Source organism: Halichoerus grypus, chromosome 1, assembly GCF_964656455.1.
Source record: "Halichoerus grypus chromosome 1, mHalGry1.hap1.1, whole genome shotgun sequence".
NCBI classification, from domain to species: Eukaryota; Metazoa; Chordata; class Mammalia; order Carnivora; family Phocidae; genus Halichoerus; species Halichoerus grypus.
Window position 1 is genome coordinate 135,773,793 of NC_135712.1, and position 20,772 is coordinate 135,794,564.

The 20,772-nt window shown below is 39.0% G+C and overlaps 1 protein-coding gene across 4 annotated transcripts in view; it reads left to right on the forward strand.

The window, feature by feature from the left end:
- Window positions 1-821: 821 nt before the first annotated feature.
- The window catches only part of UBE2E2 (ubiquitin conjugating enzyme E2 E2), a 377,267-nt gene continuing 357,316 nt past the window's right edge, over window positions 822-20,772 (forward strand). The window contains exons 1-3 of one of the 4 annotated variants that reach the window (XM_078072299.1): window positions 822-1,066; window positions 6,737-6,920; window positions 17,635-17,685. In XM_078072299.1, coding sequence (XP_077928425.1) covers window positions 6,745-6,920; window positions 17,635-17,685 — 227 coding nt within the window. In that variant the 5' untranslated portion in view covers window positions 822-1,066; window positions 6,737-6,744. Of the gene's footprint in view, window positions 1,067-1,254; window positions 1,278-1,617; window positions 1,728-6,736; window positions 6,921-17,634; window positions 17,686-20,772 lie in introns of those variants that run through there. The other 3 variants (XM_078072308.1, XM_078072306.1, XM_078072300.1) reach the window with 3 other exon arrangements.

A 20,772-nucleotide genomic window follows, 5' to 3' on the forward strand; every position in this document is an offset into this window, starting at 1 on the left:
TTTTGTAGAAGCTGAGTTTGCATAGCAGGCATAGCGGTTTTTGTTTTGTTTTTTAATGATTATTTGGGGTGAAGATTATAGGGGAACCTAATGTTCCCTTGAGTTACCCACAGCACTGTCACTGTTCCCATTGCCTTTGACTGGGCATTAATGCAGCTCCTACTCGCTCTGATAGCTCCTCCTCCTTTCACCTCTCTCCCCAATATCCCAGGGCTAAATGGCGTGGAGCTCCTGGCTACCCGTGTACGTTCTAGGCCAGGGCGAACCAAAACGCAGAAGGATATTCGTGTTGCAGCGTAGCGTAGGGAGTCTGGGTTAGCCTTTGCGAACTTTCCAGGATAGTGCGAAGTTTTCTCATCTTGGGTGCAGGTGGGCACCATGCGCCCGAGTTCTGGCTGGTATGTCAGCAGGGTCAGTCCCAGTAGCGTACTTTGCGAACGCTTTGAGAGAAGTGTGAAGTCCAGGGCTGCCCTGGATGGGCGTAAAACGCCGCACCCAGTTTCGTCTTAGGGCAACTCCCACCCCCCAGCCAGCATTTCCCTTTAATGCGCGTGCCCGTCAAGGTCCCCGCGTCCCTTCCCTTCAGGTCGCCTCGCCAGCCTCTGTTTCCCTAACCTCCCTGGTCCCTGCTTTCCCTTCTCCGTGGGACGGCCCTCGCCCACCCCCGCCGCTGCTCACTCGCGGGACTCGGCTGTCACTTTACTTTTCCGCGCCGCCTCCCCGCCCCCTCGCCAGGCCGACAGGGCAGCCCGCCCGTGCGCGCGCCCGCCCCCGCCCCCTCGCGGCCACGCGCCGGGAGGAGGCGGGGCGGAGCGGGCTTGGGGTGCAGGGAGGCGCGCGGCGCGGCACGGCCGACGTGGGGTTCGCGCTCTCGCGGTCTCTCCCGGGCGGGCACGCGGGCACGCGCACTCGCGGGCGCGCGCGCGGACGGCCGGGCGGCGGCAGCGTCTCACGGAGGCGGTGGCTTCACTTTCCAGGACTCAGGGGCGGCCACAGCAGCAGCCGCGGGCAGCAGCCTCGGGAGCCGGAGCTGGAACGGCCGCGGGCGGCGGTGGCGGCGCTGAGGGTGAGTCCGGGCGGGCGCGAGCCCGGCGGGGACAGGCGTGGCCGGGCGGCCGGGTGCGTGGTGCGCGGGTCCGGCTTTCGGTGACTAGACGGTCTGCGGGGACACCCCGTCCTCGGGGCCTCCCAGACCCCCCCCCCCCCGTCGTCTCCGCAGCCCTCTCTCCCCGCGCTTGGGCTGGAGCCCGGGACCTGCGCGGACGCCCCTCCCTCAGGTATTCGCCCGGGCCTCGCCGGTGCCCCCCCCCCCCCACCATTCCTCCCTGTCTCCGGCGTCCTCCCTCAGGCGGGCGTCCCCCCCAACCTCGCCTCCACGTCGCAGGTCTCTGCTTACACCGCTTGCGCCCTAGTTCTCTCCCCTGTTCCCCGGCGTGCCCCATTCCCTGCGCCCCCTCCCGCGAGCCTCCTTGCCCCGGTTTCTCGCCCTTTCCACCCCTCCCCCCTTCCTATCTCCCCCCGCCTCGTCCCTGCCTGCCCATCTTCTACCCCCTTCCGTTCTCAGTTCCCCATCCTTCGCCACCCTCCCAGCCCCTTTCCTCTCCCAGCCGCATCCTGGAACTAAGTCTTTGCAAAAGTACTGGATAAATGTCACGGTGGAAAGTGCCCGGCTTGATCTTTTGCTATTTTCCCTAATTGCATAATTGCTGCACATGGTGTCTCTCCTGGTGAGTGCCGGGTCTGGCTCCCCCGCCGCCGCACCCCCGTGGCCCTCCTGGGGAAGACCTTGTGGGGTGTGTTTGTGTATACCCTGGTGTGAAGTGTGTGTTGTATTGGTCTTTTGTGAAGCCTAGCGCTTGTCACAGTTTGGAGCCGAAGCCCATTTTTCTCTGGTCTCTTCTCTGCAGCCCCCACTGGCCTGGTTTGAAACTGGATTCCCTCTGCCCTCCTCCTTCCACTTCTCCCCCTCTCTTCTCTCATAATGTTTTGATCCTTTTGCCCTTTACCATTTCTAATGAAGATGAAGCATAGCTTCTTGTGGCTTTTTTTTTTTTTTTTCCCACGACCAACCAGAAATGTCCAATCCATCTTCCCTTAAGGAAATTAAGGCCGCTTTAGAAAGACATCATCCTGTGCTCGGTGGCTGTTAGACCTATTTGCATGTTTTCAAGATTCGTCGTTTTGTATTGTGTATTCTTGAGAGTCAACTCAAATATTTTTATTTAAAAGTACAAAAGGAAGTCCTAGGGTTTACCTTCAGATTATCTAGCGCTTTGGAAAGATTTTAAGCTCTTCTTAGTTTTTTTTATCGCCTGTTCTTTAAAAAGTGTGTTTCTGAATATGTGATAATAATTCAGTCTGGACCTTGGAATTTAAATAATTGTCTCAGCGATTTGGATGCTCTGGCTCTTTAGCGTTTTGTATGTGGGTTGATGCTGATGATGGAGTGTTTTCATATAATGTCATACCCCATTTTATCTCCCCCGGAACATAGCACCTTTTCCTCAAAAATTGTGTTTTATTTTACATTTTAGAAAAGTTTAGAAATGTGAGTAGGAAGACAAATAACAAGATATTAAATGACAGAATTAAGCATTTTCCTGTTGCAAAAGCTCAAATGAACATTGCTTTTGCAGTTTTATAACATGAGAAACAGTTATAAGGCTTATCTGAGCAGTAATTGAATTTATGAAGTGACTATAGTTGCTTTTACATTATCAGTTTATAACCGAATCATTTCATTTTTATGGAACATGTGAATTTCATTTACTATATTGCTGATTTCTAGGACTGTAATTACCACATAGAGTACATAGGTAGTACAGGCTTAATTTGTGTGTTGAAGAAGGAACAATATCTAAACTCTAAATTTAACACATGTTTGAGGAAAGTCTGTCTTTCTATTTTATGTTTAGAAGCCAAGTTTTACTTTGAGTCTATATTTAAAAATATAGATTTAAATATCTTATTAGGTTTTTTTTTAAAGATTTTATTTATTTATCTGAGAGAGAGAATGGGAGACAGAGAGCATGAGAGGGGGAGGGTCAGAGGGAGGAGACTCCCCGCTGAGCAGGGAGCCCGATGTGGGACTCGATCCCGGGACTCCAGGATCATGACCTGAACCGAAGGCAGTTGCTTAACCAACTGAGCCACCCAGGCGCCCTAAATGTCTTATTAGCTTTAAAATGATAATTGAAGATGAGCTCTATGTTTATAACCTTGGAATTTAAGTTTATCTTCCTTCTAGATTAGATGATTTGATCAAATTAGCTAATTAGGAATTGATATTAAAGATAATTTTAAAATACTGATTTAGAAGATAACTTTAAAGTTTTATTCATTTATACTTTTTATTCATTTATACTTTGGAAAGAGAAAACACCAATTTTATATTTATACCTAATTAAAATGCTTGTGGACTTTTTCTTCATAAAAATTAGTTACCACCTGAGTGGTGCAATAATTTTTTTCCAATACTTCTTTCTGTAATTAGGCATTTAAAAACCAAAATCAGGGTAAATTTGCCTTTTTCTTGATATTTGAAAAAGATATGGAAACTTTGTTTCTAACAGTTTCTGTAGTGGTTATTAGTGGTGTCAGATGAATTTATCATCTATAGGTTAAGATTTGGATGAAATAAAGTATCTGAGGTCAAAAGTGGAAATAAAATTTTTTCCTCTATGGTGAAATTATAGAAATTATACCTCTATTTGGGTTTCTCTTTTTATGGAAAGGAACAAAACTTAAGAGTATATCATCATATAATTTATTTATGTAAAGTTCAAAGATGGGCAAGAAGTGGTATTAGAGGTTAGGGTAGTGACAGGAGAGGCAGATATGCTGTTTTTTGGCCTGGATACTGGTAACACAGGTGTGTTCAGTACATGACAACTCATTGGCCAACACTCACTGTGTACTGTTCTGTATGTATGTTACACTTCAAGAATTTTTCTTCAGTTAAGAATTTCTTTTAATGCTTACCCTCTATTGGCCTTCTTTTAGTATCCACATACTCAGTACTTCTCCATTCATTTCTTGATCTGTCAGTTTTCTAAACTCCATCAGCCAAACACACTGAGACCCAAACCCATTTGTTAATAACCGCTTTGTGGAGCTATAATCCACATAATGCAAAACTCACCCTTTCAAAATATATAGTATACTAAGTGGTCTTAGTATATATTCACAAGGTTGTGCAACCATCACAACTATCTGATTTTAGAACATTTTCAGCACCTTAAAAAGAAACACCATCCCTATTAGCACTCACTCCCTATTTGGATATTTTTAATCGTTTTTTAAAATTAATTAATTAATTTAGTTAGTAATCTCTACACCCAACATTAGGCTTGAACTCACAACCCCGAGATCAAGAGTTGGCATGCTCTGAGTCAGCCAGGTTCCACATTGTAGTATTTTTTAATAGTTCTCTAGAGAGACTAGTTTCAGTTTTCTGATATTCTGAAGCAATTTTTGAAATTTGGGCTTCAGATTATGGCTCAGATTGAATCATTGAGTAATCTTTAAAGTAATTATATGCTCATTGCATTATTAGTATGCAAATGTACATAAATAAGAACATTAAAAAGTGTGTGTGTGTATATATATATATACCTATAACTATATAAATGTATATATAAAAATATATATAACTAGTATAATATATAACTGAAACTGTAGGCATAGTTTATTAAGCTGAGGCTCCATGTTCAGTAAAAAAGAATTTCATTTCATTTAGGTTTCCGTATATTTGTCATGTAATGGATTTCTTCTGGTTTAGGATGTTTAAAATGAATTCTCACTCATTTCACATTTCTTAAAATATTGCCAACAGCATTTTGCTGTATCCAAGGACCTTTCCCTGAGAATTGTTCTCTTTCTTACTTCCATGCACATCTGCTCTAACATGCTCTTATATATACATACTTACTAGATTTTAAACTTCTGATATATTTTAACTGAAAGAAGTAAGCTGGAAAAAAAATCAATGTTAAATCCAAGGGTAAGAATTAAAGTGAAATAAAAATGAAAAAAAAGCAAGAAATATGTTAAGACTGTTAGAGCTAGATGTGAAACATACTGATATAAAATTTCAGTATTCTATTAAGTGACTTTAGTGCTCATAAAAGGTGTCACAGCTGTGGAGACTGATGCTCTCCATTTACAGAATAGGTAGAAGAGCAGTCAGATTTCTCTGTCAATGTCTTTCAGAGTGGCTTGTGCAGATCTGTTTTGTTTGGCATGGGGGATGGGAGCTGATGGAGTTGAGAGGGGTGGTGGTGTGTTTGTGTGATGTCTCATGGAAGGCATACAGTATTTTCTGTTGACTCTTAACCTCTCTGTGCTTCCTGATTCTTTCATTCTGTTACGTTGCATTTTGGTTTGTCTTACGATAAAAATTTAAATCCATTAAAGATTTGTATTATGAAATCACTTAGATTTGAGCAAGCTGTAAGTTAAATCTTCGATGATGATGAATTTTCATCATTGTCAAGTAGCTATATATTTAGACTAATTATAGTAATAAAAAACAGTGCTTTATTTGAGGTATCTTTCTTTTACAAAGTGGTTATTAGGTGACGGTAACATGGTGAGCACAAGGCCCGTTAGAGTCTGGGCATTGATTTGTCAGTTTTGTTTTGAATTTGTCAGTACACTCTAAGCTAGTTTGGTCATAAGGGGTGTATTCATAGAAATCAAACTCAGAAATTGATTATGATGGGATGATAGTTGAGAAGGGATGTCCCTTTTCACTTACTAGAATTTTTTTGTATCTGCTATCCAGGTTATTGCAGCTACTATGTGTCAAGGTATTGAGGAAGTTGAGTTGATAATCAGAGCTGCTTGGGGAGCATGAACTCAGAGCAAAGGGAATTTTGAAAGCCTTCAGCGATATTTTATCCAAGACTGGAAAAAAAATAAAAAAGAGCCCTTCAGCCTCTCAAGACAGTCTCCATTTCTTGTGAAACACAGTTGCTTGGTATATTGCTCGATCAGTGCTGACACCATCATGTGGTTCAGTTTTTATTTAGAATCATGTGGGCCTCTGCGTTCTTTTGTGTTCTTCTGTTATCAGAAGATAACAATTGACTAGTTTGGAGGATTTTAATTTAGTAGTTTTCAGAATTTTTAGAGTTGTACAACATCACCATTACCTAATTTAAGAACATTTGCATCACCCCAAAAGGATACTTCATACCTATTAGCAGTCCTTCCCCATTTTTCCCTCATTCCTAGTCCCTGGCAACCACTTATCGACTTCTCTGTCTCTGTGGATTTGCCTATTCTGGACAGTTCATGTAAATGGAATCATACAGTTTGTTGTCTTTTGTGACTGGCTTCTTTCACTTAGCATAATGTTTTCAAAGTTCATTCATGTTGTAGTGTGTACATATTGTGCCTCATTCCTTTATATGGCTGAATAATATTCCATTGTATGGCTGTATCACATTTGGTTTATCCATTTATCAGTTAGTGGACATTTGAGTTGTTTCCTCTTTTTGGCCTTATGAATAATGTGACTGTGAACATTTTGTATATATATTCTGTGTGTTTTCATTTTCTTTCTCAGGGCATTTTGAGAGAAAAGTTTTGGCAACTCGCAAAGCTGATTTGTAAGTGACCACTGTATTCATTGTGTATTAGTTTTACTTCTTCTACTTTGAGGCTCACTTTCTCTCTATTCTAAAGGTAGTCCTCCCATAACTAAATAAATGATCTTTGATTTTTAATCCAGGATCTAAAATGTCCACTGAGGCACAAAGAGTTGATGACAGTCCAAGCACTAGTGGAGGAAGTTCTGATGGAGACCAACGTGAAAGTGTTCAGCAAGAACCAGAAAGAGAACAAGTTCAGCCCAAGAAAAAGGAGGGAAAAATATCCAGCAAAACAGCTGCTAAATTGTCGACTAGTGCTAAAAGGTACCTCAATTATTATCCCTTTTTAGTTTTAGTATCAATTTATTGTCTTTAGTTCTATCTTTCTGTTGTATTTAATTATTTTTCTGGGATGTGGACCATGAAATTCATGGATTTTTCTTTCTTCTTCAAGATTATTTCTTTTACATTGTTTTAATTGTAGGCAATATGAACTTTTTAGTATTTATTTATTTTTAAGATTTTATTTATTTATTTGAGTGAGAGAATGAGATAGAGAGAGCATGAGCGGGGGAGGGTCAGAGGGAGAAGCAAACTCCCTGCTGAGCAGGGAGCCCAATGCAGGACTCGATCTTCGGCTCAGGTCAGGATCATGACCTGAGCCGAAGGCAGTCACTTAACCAACTGAGCCACCCAAGCGTCCCTAACTTTTTAGTATTTAAAGTCAGTTAAACAGTATGGCAGATTCATAAAGATATATATCCATAGTGTGTTTGTATGTGTTTATGTATTATTAATTTAAGCATATATAGGAAAATGTGTGTAAAAGTGTGATAGTTTGATTTACTTGACCATAAATATTTTACTCTCTTCTGTAACACAGGACAGTGAGTAGGATTCTATTAAAATAGTTGTTGAATGATGTGTATTTTCTACTACTCCCTGTTAGTGAAGTTAGAAATGCCGAAGTTCAACAGATACATCTTGGTTTCATTATATAAGGCAGTGGATCCATCTTGAAACAGATTTTTTTTTTTCTCTAGACAATAGATCTGGAAGGTAGATAGTTGAATGATTCTCTTTTGCCACATCAGTTGCTTATGATGAGAGAAATATGCTTTAATATGGTTTAATTATAGAAAATCTCTTGGAAAATAATTTAAAAGTAGACTAAATTGAGTACAGTTTTTCCTGATTTTGTGGTTTAATGTTCTAATACCTTTTAAAAGATACCATAGTTTTAGCATAGTGGAATGTCTGAATGTTGAATGGTAGTTTTATATTTTATTGGGTAGTATGGATTAGGGGGTCCTTTCCTGAAGAACAAAAACCATTATGGTCTAGCAGACCTTGTTTCCCTCTGGCCTAGTCAATTCACAGGATCAGGAAGAACCATCTCAGGCCTCCATGTGGCATGAGTTTCTAGAGGGAGATGTTGCAGTGATAGTGAGTGGTCAGCAACTCATTCCAAGGGGTAGTCGACTGTGGTAGTCGTCCCCTTCCCAAAAGCGTGTTGCTGATCCCTGACTTCTGTTGAAGGAGTTGTGTGGAAGTCAGATTGCCTCAAGCTTTAAGACTTTATGCTCAAACATGCCAGTGTGGGGAAAAGGTTTCCATTTGTTTTTGCTGTCACACCACACAAGTCTGGAGGCCTTAGCTGGCTGACCTGACCCCTCTGCTGCCAAAACACAGAATGACCTGCTGCTGGGAAATGGGGGGTTGAGTTAGTGTGGATAAGAAAGGTAAGAATGGAGAAAATGTGGCATCCAGATGAAAGAAAGGAGCTTCGGGTGGGTGGGTAAGAGACACTCAGGTACAGAATGTGGCTGCATATACACGAGGAAACTATAATTCAGTCCTCAGCTTCTGATCGTAAGGGTTTCCATGTGGCATCTTCAGCTTGTCAGAAAAAGGAGAGGATGGGCTGGCCAGGTCTGTGGGCAGTAGGGTCTAGATAGTGCTTCTCCTGGCTCTGTGCTAAGTTCTCCCATGATTGCTAGTTAGCAAAGACTCCTGTCTGCTTCTTGAAGTCTGCCTTTTCCCCTGTTTGGGAGTACCACCATAAAATCCCTCAAAATCATATTTGTTGAGTGATGTATCAAAAGACCAAATTCTGCTTATGAGAGATTATTAAATGTACCATGTGTGAAAGTGAGGATTGCATGAATTTTTTCAAGTACATGGATCATCTTTTACTTCATTTTACTACAGTGTGTAAAACAAAGTATAGTTTATGTATTTAAACCTAGTCCTCCCCACCCTTTTAAGTAGGGGAAAAGATGTAGTATTGAGATGGTGTGTGTGTAAAGAATCCAAGAAGTGCCTGATTGGCACATAATAGAAATCAGTATTATTGCATTGGTTAAAGTAGGAAATATTGTGTGTAGGAAGAGTTGCTTCTTTGCTGAAGGAATCCCTCCACTGACAGATTCATTCTTGTGAATGTGTGATTTTTTTTTTTTAAAGATTTTATTTGAGAGAGAGAGAGAGACATGAGTGGGAGGGAAGGACAGAGGGAGAGGCAGAGGGAGAAGCAGACTCCCTGCTGAGCAGGGAGCCTGATGCAGGGCTCGATCCCAGGACCCCGAGATCATCACCTGAGCTGAAGGCAGATGCATAAATGAGATTTTTTTTTTTTAAGAAAACATGTTTCTACACAAAATCTTTAGTTCTTCAATGATAGCACATTTCATGCAATTCAGCACCTATGTGCATAGTGCTTTTCTTGAGTTACTACAAAATGCATGTAATCACAGCATCTGAGTATTTCTAGTTTAACAACAGCACTGTGTCCTCAAAGGCTAACATATGTCTCATTTTCCTAAAGTTTATCAAGTGAACTTGAAAAATATCTACAGGGGCACCTGGGTGGCTCAGTTGTTAAGCGTCTGCATTTGGCTTAGGTCATGGTTCCAGGGTCCTGGGATGGAGCCTCGCATCAGGCTCCCTGCTCCACTGGAGGCCTGCTTCTCCCTCTCCCACTCCCCTGCTTGTGTTCCCTCTCTCGCTGTGTTTCTCTCTGTCAAATAAATAAATAAAATCTTAAAAAAAAAAAATATCTACAAGACTTTAACTGGCACAGGGTCTATAAATGACAGCATCAGTGTATGAGACAGTACTAGATGCCAAATAAATGTTTTATCACATTTAGTCCTCACAACAGCCCTATGAAGATGGTACCATTATTATCTCCATTTTACAGAAAAGGAAATCCAGGATTAGAAATGTTAAATTACGTATCTAAGATCACAAGGCTATTAAATGCCAGAACCTATAATCAAACCCAGACCCCACCTCCAGAGTTCAAGCTCTGCACTGCTTCTGATAAATATCTCTTATAAAATGACACCATATGGAAAAGACTTCTCATCTGAATAAAAACCAATTAACGATAATCAGAATTTTATTTTGAAACTACCTCAAACTTTGAATCTTCTGATAAATACTGGGATCTTTTTTTTTTTGAAGATTTTATTTATTTATTTGACAGAGAGAGAGAGAGAGAGCGCACAAGTAGGCAGAGTGGCAGGCAGATGGAGAGGGAGAAACAGGCTCTCTGCTGAGCAGGGAGCCAGATGTGGGGCTTGATCCCAAGACCCCAGGATCATAACCTGAGCCTAAGGCAGCCGCTTAACGGACTGAGCCACCCAGGCGCCCCAATACTGGGATCTTAATATCCATGGAAGATCCAATCCCTATAATAAACTCAAGATTCTAAGGCAGCCAGTAAGTAAATAATGTGACCCTCCTATGGTAGGCACTGTAGATATAATGATGAATTTAAAAGACGTGGGTGGGGGCGCCTGGGTGGCTCAGTCATTGGACGTCTGCCTTCGGCTCAGGTCATGATCCCAGGCTCCTGGGATCGAGCCCCGCATCGGGCTCCCTGCTCTGCGGGAAGCCTGCTTCTCCCTCTCCCATTCCCCCTGCTTGTGTTCCCTCTCTCGCTGTCTCTCTCTGTCAAATAAATAAATGAAATCTTTAAAATAAATAAATAAATAAATAAATAAATAAATAAAAGACGTGGGTGTCTGCCCTCATGATTCTCAATTTTTTTTCTCAGTTGTTAGAACTTAAGCAAAGATGACAAAAATAAAATAACTCCACTATCAACTAAATTGGGGGAAAGGAAGAGTCAAGAATTAAGCTTTTTCTTTTAACTTAAAAAATCAGAGGGAAGCAGCATTTTTATACTTAAAATCCGTAATAAATGATTAAGTCACTTCAGATATATTCAGATAAATCACCTACAGATCTTCTAGAGGAAGGTCATGAATCACAATTTTAAAATCACAGATTCAGGGGCGCTTGGGTGGCTCAGTCAGTTAAGCATCTGCCTTCAGCTCAGGTCATTGATCCCAGGGTCCTGGGATTGAGTCCCGTGATGGGCTCCCTGCTCCGTGGAGAGCCTGCTCCTCCCTCTCCCTCTGCCCCTCCCCCGTGTCAAATAAATGATTAAGTCACTTCAGATACTGTCACCCATATACCACTTGGAGATCTTCTAGAGGAAGGTTCTGGCATTTAGTAGCATTGTACAACATGTAGAAAACATGTAGAAACATGTTTTCTTAAAAAAAATCTCAGTTTTCAAGTATTACAGAAAAGTAATGTAGGGTAGGATACAGGAAACATTTAAGTAGGTATTTTATTTAAATAATGGTATAAATTAATTTCATCTATTTTGAGTGAAGAGGAAGATTATAGTTACATCTTTGATCAAGTTTTGCTCTTTGGCAAGAATTTGTTTCTTAAGACATTGGCATACTCTTATCATAGTCTGTTCTCTTGATAATGTCTGTATCACTCCTGTTCACAAGTATGTAGTTGGACTATGTCTGGCAGTGACAAATTTTGATGATTTTATTAAATTGACTAGTCAGTTCAATAAAATAACTATTTTGAGCTTGTCATTGAATTGACTGCACTGCTTTCAAGTGTTGATACATCTGTAAATGTGAATTTTATTTTATTTTTTTAAAGATTTTTTATTCATTTGAGAGAGAGAGCACAAGTAGGGGGAGCGGCAGAGGGAGGGGAGAAGCAGACTCCGCTGAGCAGGGTACCCTATGCGGGACTTGATCCCAGGACCCTGGGATCATGATCTGAGCCGAAGGTAGACGCTTAACCAACTGAGCCACCCAGGTGCCCTGTAAATGTGAATTTTAAATCACATTTATTCCAAATTAACTTTGGAGTAGACATTGTGATTTTACTGGACATAATAGAATGTTTTAGGAATGAATGCTATTTGGTTTTAGACTAAATTTTTGTTAGGTTGAAAGGTGAATTCCTGTGTGTTCCAGTGTAAACCTTTATTATATCGGCTCTTAGTTTTCTACATTAGAATGAAGTAGAACTCTTCATAAATATCTTTTGTACTGACTTAACCTTCTTGGTTCTAAATGTACATATAGAAGCTTCTTAATGTTTCTGAAATCAGGATGCATCTTACAGTTGATGTGCAAAATCATTTAATTGATGGTATCTTAAAAATCACAGATACATGGTTTATATCACCATTCAGAATTAAACTTTAGGCTTATTATTTGCAATGACTCTGTTTTCTAGGTTAATTCAGATACTACTTTGACATTTATATATTTATTTATTTATTTTTAAAGATTTTATTTATTTGAGAGAGAGAGAGAGAGAGCGTGAGTGCATGAGCAAGGGGAGGGGGAGAAGCAGGCTCCCCAATGAGCAGGGAGCCCAGCACGGGGCTCAATGCCAGGACCCTGGGATCATGACCTGAGCCAAAGGCAGACACTTAACTGGCTGAGCCACCCAGGCGCCCACTACTTTGAAGTTCAAAATATTTTAGTAATTAATGGTGTGATGTTTTTCTTCCTGAGAATAATTTCATTTTCGAAGATTTTGACCAGTTGATTCAGTTGGTTAGAATAGAAATTCTCAGGTGACCAAGGAATACAGTCTGTAGAGTATAGAAAGTCATTTTGGTGGGATGAAGTTTTTTTGTTTTTGTTTTTGTTTTTAAATAACTGCTAAGAAAATATCTTTGTGAATCACTATGTCCAAATATTCTTGTTCTACTTGGACCTGAGTGAGTTACTGAATTTTCTTTAGCCTGAAATATGTGTGTGTTTTATTACCTTTTTTTATGTGTGTGTGTTTTAAACATGTCAGTACTTACGTACTGCTTCATTTTTCTGAACCATTAATCCAATGTGTTGATGTTAAAATGAGTGCTTCATATCTTCTCCATTTTGTGTAATTTTGATACTATATTCTTCATTTAAGTCTAAATGAATCATGATTGTTATTTCTCTTCCCCTCCCCCCACTCCATTTTTTTTAGCAAATGACAGTCACATGCAGTACTCTTAACCATTCCTGGAACAGTTAAGGTATTAGGTTAAGTCTTACAAACTGAAATTTAGTTTGTATTTTGCTTCTGACTTGTCTCAGTAACTATGTGCAATTACTGACTTCTGTATCATAATAACCAAAGAAGTGGCATTGCTGGATGGAAATTGGGAATTTAGGCAATTGTCTAGTTGATTTATGTCTAAAGAAATAATTTTGTCTTACAAGTTCTGATAAGAGAGAGGCTCTTTGTTTGTTTGACTTAGCAAGATAATTACCTGTCTTTAACCTTACCAGTGTACAATAACTAGCCTTAGTTTCCTTATCTTTTAAATGGGAAATGATAAAACAGTAGTACTTAGAGAATTCTGTGAGGTTTATTTAGTTCACTTTTAATAGACTAAAATCATCATGTGAAAAGTATGCTGTAAGTGTGAATTATTGATACTTTTTCATTTTTCCTCACCCTAAGAGACAGTGCCTGAAATAGCTACCTTCCTTACCCCACATGTCAAGACTGAGAAACTTAATACATACCATGATCACAACTTTTGAGAAAGAATTGAATTGCTGTCGTTAAAAGCAGCGGGACATCTTGCAACTGTTTAAATAGCAATTCTTAATATAATCTTTTCTGTCGAGAAATATAACCATTCTTAGGTGTGGCACAAAATACGTTTTAATATATTGACTCACTGCTTAGAGTTGTCAAGTTTATCAGTAAATTGATTTTTATACTGAATAATTAGATCTGGAATTATAGACATCCAGGGGGGTTCAAGTTCCATTATAGAATCATTTGATAGAAAATTATGAATATAGATTTTTTTTTTTAAAGTAGGCTCCACGCCCAGCATGGAGCCCAATGTAGAGCCAAACTCATGACTGTGAGATCGAGACGTGAGCTGAGATCAGGAGTCTGACGCTTAACCTACTGAGCGACCAAGGTGCCCCTGATTTATTAATTTTTTAAACCAAAAGGGACAGTGTAAGCATGGAGCAAGATGAGTTATTTGAAAATCCCAAAGAAATTCTGTTAAAAAGCTTTCTTTGACAGTTTAAGCTTGCTCTTTTGAATGGCTATTTTTTTGGTCCTCTTGGTTTAAAAACAATTCATAGATGTTGTTCATGTTTCTAGTAACTAATTAAGCACTACAGAGACATTTTTAATGGAAAGCAACATTTTTCTGTCCAAATACCTTCCCTATTCCAGTTTTATTCCCTTGAAGCAAACTCCTTTACCCATCTCTGATTTTAGTCCTTCTGTTGGTGTTTCTGCATAACTCTAAATTATATACAGTACTTACACCTATTTGTTGAATTGTTTTTGTTTTTGAAGATTTTATTTATTTGACAGAGAGAGCGAGCGAGAGCAGGAACACAAGCAGGGGGAGTGGGAGAGGGAGAAGCAGGCTTCCTGCCGAGCAGGGAGCCGGATGTGGGGCTCGATCCCAGGACCCTGGGATCATGACCTGAGCTGAAGGCAGACACTTAACGACTGAGCCACCCAGGCACCCTATTTGTTGAATTGTTAACTTAAATAATATCTTTTGACTCTCTGCTATGAAATTTGAGGATGTAGCTTGTTTACCTATTCTTCCTTCCGTTTCCCTCCTCCCAGTTAACGATAGTTACATTAAAAAAAGAGTAGTGGTTGTCTTTCATAACTAAATAATATATTTAAGCCACTATTTCTTATTCTTTCAATTTTTTTTCTTTCTTCTTCTTTTCAAAGATTTTATTTATTTATTTGACAGAGAGACACAGCCAGAGAGGGAGTGGGAGAGGGAGAAGCAGGCTTCCCGCCGAGCAGGTAGCCTGATGCAGGGCTCGATCCCAGGGCCCTGGGATCATGACCTGAGCTGAAGGCAGAGGCTTAACGACTGAGCCACCCAGGCGTCCCCTTATTCTTTCAATTTTCAACAGTATTTCTTGGTTCCCTACTTTGTAAAATGGGGATATTAATACCTTCATTCTGCCTCCATCTTCTCAAACTGGTTTCAGTTAGGTACACTTAATTTTACACCTTGAAGGTTAGTAATATTTACATTGCATAGCACAACTACAATGCATCTTCTTTGTGTAAAAGACCAATAAATTGCCAGTGCATTTACTATAACTAAATATTCAGTGCCAGATCAAACAGAATTTTAGGATTAGATTTCCTACAAGTCTTGATCTCTAGAATACCCAACGAGTCATAACATTAGGCCAAATAGATCAAATCTCTCTTTTTTTCCCCTTAACATTTGCTACTTGATTAAAAAAGTTTTACATTTTAGTTTCCTTCATATTTGGTCTATGGTTTTCTTACACAGGTGTTTTTCTTCTGGGATTTCTGGTTGTCTTTTTCTCCCCACCACCCTTCAATAATGTGTCTTTATTATATTCTTAAGCACTCTGCAGTCCCCTCTTGTCTGTCTCAACCTGTTTAATTTACACCTGTCTGCTTTGTCTTCCAGAAGTACACTGAAATTCTCATTTCCTTCTCTTTGCTGTTTATTCCCTTTTGCACTTTCAGTATTTTGCCTCCCTGCTCCTTCCTGCCTGCCCGAAGTGGGATCTTGAAGGAGGGGGAGGTGAATGTGTGTGTGCTCAGTTTGCTATCATTAATCTGACTTACTCGGTTAGTTTTGAAGTACCTGTTTTAGACTTCTGTATGAAATTCATAAAGGGTGTTTGCCAGTATCAGATCTTTGAGATTTCTCATTTAATTATGGGCTGTATATACTTTTAAAAAAAGATCTATTTATTTGAGAGAGAGAGAGAGACCGTATACCTTACCCCGTGTGCGGTTGGGGGGAGGGGCAGCAGGAAAGAATCTTGAAGCAGACTCCCCACCGAGCATGGAGCCCTACACGGGCTTGATCCCAAGACCCATGAGATCATGACCTGAGCCGAAACCAAGAGTCTGACGTTTAACTGACTGAGCTACCCAGTCGGCCCTGGGCTGTATATACTTTATGTGCATGTGAACACATCACAGAATCTGTATTAGAAGGAATCATGTTTTAAAGATAAAACAAATCCGGGCGCCTGGGTGGCTCAGTTGGTTAAGCAACTGCCTTCGGCTCAGGTCATGATCCTGGAGTCCCGGGATCGAGTCCCCGCATCGGGCTTCCTGCTCAGCAGGGAGTCTGCTTCTCCCTCTGACCCTCCTCCCTCTCATATGCTCTCTCTCTCTCTCTCATTCTCGCTCTCTCAAATAAATAAATAAAATCTTTAAAAAAAAAAAGATAAAACAAATCCTAGTTAACCTCTTCATTTTATAGGATGGGGAATAAACCTCTTCATTTTATGGGACAGAAAATTGAGGCTGAGGGAGAGGATGCAGATGTGAGCAGTCTTTTTATCAAGAACTCTCAATTAAAATGGTATAGCAGAATTAAAATGAAAGTTTTTTTGGTTTTGAACTTATTAGTCTTGCTCAGCTTTGTAATGCGTCCCCAACCTTGAATCACATGGCTTAGAAAAGTGAAAATTATGTTAGTAGCATTCAATTCCTTTAGGAAATTGAAGCCAGTCCTCTTGGAGGAGTCATGTCTATTTCTGTATTTTTGTTCGTTGTATTGAAAAAGATGTGGAATGAAATTGTTTGAGAGTAAATGTTTTTGTTCAGGTTCTTATTTTTTAAGGTACTTTAGTCACCTGTCATCCATTTACCATCGCAATAATTACCAGATAGCAGGTGTCCAGTTAGCAAATCCTCATATTTAAAAAGCAAAGGAGAAGTGGTTTTGAGGATTTTTTTTGTATTTGCTTTAACAAAGCCTGTGTTTAATAATGCATGAATGATAGTTAAGAGATTGCTTAGTCTCATAAAACAATGTAGCCTTTGTATATGTATATAAGGGGTTGGGTGCAGTTAAAAGTCAAAGTAAAAAAATAACACGAGGACAAAAGCAGATTTTTAAAAAAGTTCTTTTTGCAATGCAATGACATTAAGATGATTATCCACATATTATTAGGATAGTTCTTGCAAAAGGAATAGTGTCAGATTGGAAAGTCTCAATCTGCTCCAACCTAGAGGCTTCAGGGAGGAATACCATGTATATTTGGATAGCAGTTTCAGGTGTTGGAATGAGATCCTGATAATTCTTTCTTCACCAGTTGATTGGATCACTCAGAATGCTTGGATTCAACTTAATAATCATCTTTCTGTCTTATGTGGAGGTGTTCTAGTGCAAATCATGATCCATAAATAATGTGACAAAGGTATCTAATTTACACTAGAAATTTTGGTTATTATCAGTGGTTCAGAGAAGTATTTTTTAAAAGATTTATTTATTTGAGAGAGAGAGAGAACGTGGGCAAGCGGTGCGGAGGGGCAGAGGGAGAGAGAGAGAAGCAGACTCCCTGCTGAGCACAGAGCTGGGCATGGGGCTTGAGCTCACAACCCTGAGATCATGACTCGAGCCAAGAGTTCGAATATTAACCGACTGAGCCACCCAGGTGTCCTGGTTAGATGAAGTTTTTAGTGTTGTTTCTACAGGCTGCATGTACTGATAATGGGCAATCTTCTTTTTACCCTTTGTAGGTGCATTGCCAAAATCAAGGCAGAAGTTATGGCTTGGTTATTATTATATATGATTATATAGTATTAGTATTTCAAAAAAAAGAATACAAATGGGAAATATTTGTGTAAAAGTATAACATTTTAGTGAACTACTAAGACAGTGAAGACATTTTAACATAACTCTGTCTTTATTTTAAAGAATTCAAAAGGAACTTGCAGAGATTACGTTGGACCCTCCTCCCAACTGTAGGTAAGTACTTACGGATTTTTATTTATTTGTATCTTTTGCGCAAGGTATAATTGAACCGTTGGTCTGATGTACAACTGTTGTAATTTGATTAGTAAAATATCATTGTAGTTTGAATTTAAATGACTGTGGAGGACGGTTATTGTTTCTGTGCAGAAATGGAATACTTATCAAGTCTGTTTGTAGAGGTATAGTGGGGTTGCCAAACAGTAATGCAATAACAATAAGATAATGAAATTATAGAGTAACAAATACAATTATTTTTCAGTGGAATAGGTGTTGGGGCCTTAAATGATTTCTTTAATGGTAGAATAATAGTGTGGCTAAAATATTTGCTATTTGATAATTCACTTGTTACCTTGTTGGAAATTGAATTTTAAAAGTACTGGAACATTGAACTGTTTTTTCATGGTTTACATTATTTCTCGGCTGTAGCTAAGTAAGAATGGGTGATTTGAGGCAATGATGTTAAATTTAAAACTCTCTCCTTTATGACCGCATTCTTCAATTTTCTGGTCAGAGTTTATAAGAAGTAATAGTGCTTGCCTGGAAATGATTAATGATATACAGGTAGGTAGAGGAAGAGGAGAAAAATGACCTCCTACCTTATACTAGATCTTGGGTCTGATGCAATAGTTGGAAGATTGGCTCTTGGTCTCATATAAAACATTTCTTTCTGTTTTGATATGAGGTCAGTGTTGGAACCAGGCCATCATGGCGTTTTCATAGTTTAAACTGGTAGTCTTGTGGATTGAAGGTGAGAGGGCAGATTACAGCAATATGTTGCTAATATTGAATGAAGGTAGAATTTATTGTTTGGTATGATTTCTGATTTTACTGATCTTATTTTTATGTGAAAGCAAAGATAGCAACTCTACATATTAATGAAAGTGAGAATTTTGCACATGGCTATTTGATACTTGGCTAGTTGGAAACTGTTGTGTAGGAAAAGTTCTAATAAGGCTTTTTATGTTTGTGGTGAATTAATGTTCTTTACATGAGAGTCATATACAGTATATACCCTTGCAATAATAATCAAAGAATGTTTTATTCAAATAGAACAAATATTTCTTTGTTAAGTAAAACTGTTTAACAGTAAGACTTTTTATCACACTTAAGACTGTTACATCAAAGACATTTTCAGATGGCAAATCATTGGTCACTTTGGTCACCAATTCTTGGAAATGGATTGATTGTGGAAAAACTCCAGTTTGAATGAAACCTAAAATCTCTTGTTTCTTATGACAGTATTCATTTTAATGGTTTGAATCTTTTAAAAAAATAGTTTAACCACATATATTATTTTTGTAATCTTTTTACAACTAAATTGGTAAATATATGAACTTAGTTTATATACTTATTTGCTTAAATTTTGACAACAAATTACTGGCAAAATAAACTACTTTGTTTTAATGAGCTTGTTTAAGGCTCATTTTTTTTTTTTTTTTTTTTTTTTTAAAGATTTTTTTTTTATTTATTTATTTGACAGAGAGAGATAGCGAGAGCAGGAACACAAGCAGGGGGAGTGGGAGAGGGAGAAGCAGGCTTCTCGCTGAGCAGGGAGCCCGATGTGGGACTCGATCCCAAGACCCTGGGATCATGACCTGAGCCGAAGGCAGACGCTTAACGACTGAGCCACCCAGGCGCCCTAAGGCTCATTTTTAATAAATGAAATCCACGTACAATATTATGTGATGGTTAGACTGCAACTTCGTTATAAGATGTATTATTTTCTAATACATTAGTCTAATTTAGTTTTGACTTACTACAGATAATAATTTAGCTTGATTAAACCAGTGTATTATAAACATGCATGAAAACAAGTGTGAGGAAAGGAATTACATAATGGCAATTATTTAAATAAACTAAAATAATTAAACCAATTCTATTTAAAGTTAAAAAGAAAAGTTTATAATGTCTGAAATTTGGAGTTTTACTTTTTCATTAAGCCACAGTTAATGGTATCATTACTGGTCATGTAAACTCTTTATAAATGAAGCGTTTTAAAACATGGATGTGACACATAATAAGCCCTTTGGTAAGTTTTAGGAAAGATACCTAATTCGTTGTTTTTTTTCCCCAGTTTTATTGAGATATAATTGATATATAACATTGTAGAAAGATATCTACTTTGGTTAATTTGCCTGCTTGTGGGAATTTGCAAGGAAATTCATTTAATGGTATGAAGATTGGATAGTTAACAAGTTTGCTTTAGAAGCCAGGTTTGTGATTCAGTCGCTTTGGCTCCTTTTCTTGATCCCAGAATAATTGATTGAACCGGATGAGGCAGAGATAAAGATTATATCCATCTTCATGTATGTGGTGCTCCCCTTTGGCAAGCAAAGGATCCTCTACGTTGTGGCTGATTGGGAAGTGGTGATTAGTTCTACAAGTCCTATGTACTTGTGCTACTTAATATAGATGTCAGTGTGATTGTTAAGTGGATTACTGTGGCCTTTGGATTGTTTGGTGTCAAATATTTGATTGTGGTTTATAGTAAATCTGCCCATCTTTATTTCAGTGGGAATGCGGTTACTATCTTCAGAAAGAGAAGTTAGAGCATAATTTTTGTTTGACTTATTTTTGGCACAAAGTTAATAGTGCTTTTGTGGTTGATTTTTAAAAGTTCTGTGCTGCCTTCATCTGTGTCCTAATGACTTAATTTATAGAAATTAATGAATTAATTTATAGAAATATACTAAATTAAAGTTATCTGCCTAGTAGAGGGAGTCAAAATCACATTCCCCTAGTACTCTCTTTGTTATTACCTTTACCAGCACACAGGCCTCTCTAAATCCTGCCTTTTGGTTGCCTGGGTAGTTGTTAGCTCACTATCACAGATAAGATTATGTATGAGGGAACATCTATGGGTTTACCTGTTTAGACAGATTGGAACAGGTATTTTATCTGTTATTGTCTCAATGGGGATGGTTGTGTGTCACATTCCACTTAGAGTGTGGTTTACTCTTATTTTCTGGAAACTTAACAGACTAGTACAGGCCAGTTGTGTGTATTTGTCAGGTTAGAGATGGCATCTCTGAATTTTGGTGCATCTCTTATGTGATGCCCGGTTAAGCAATTCTTGGAATT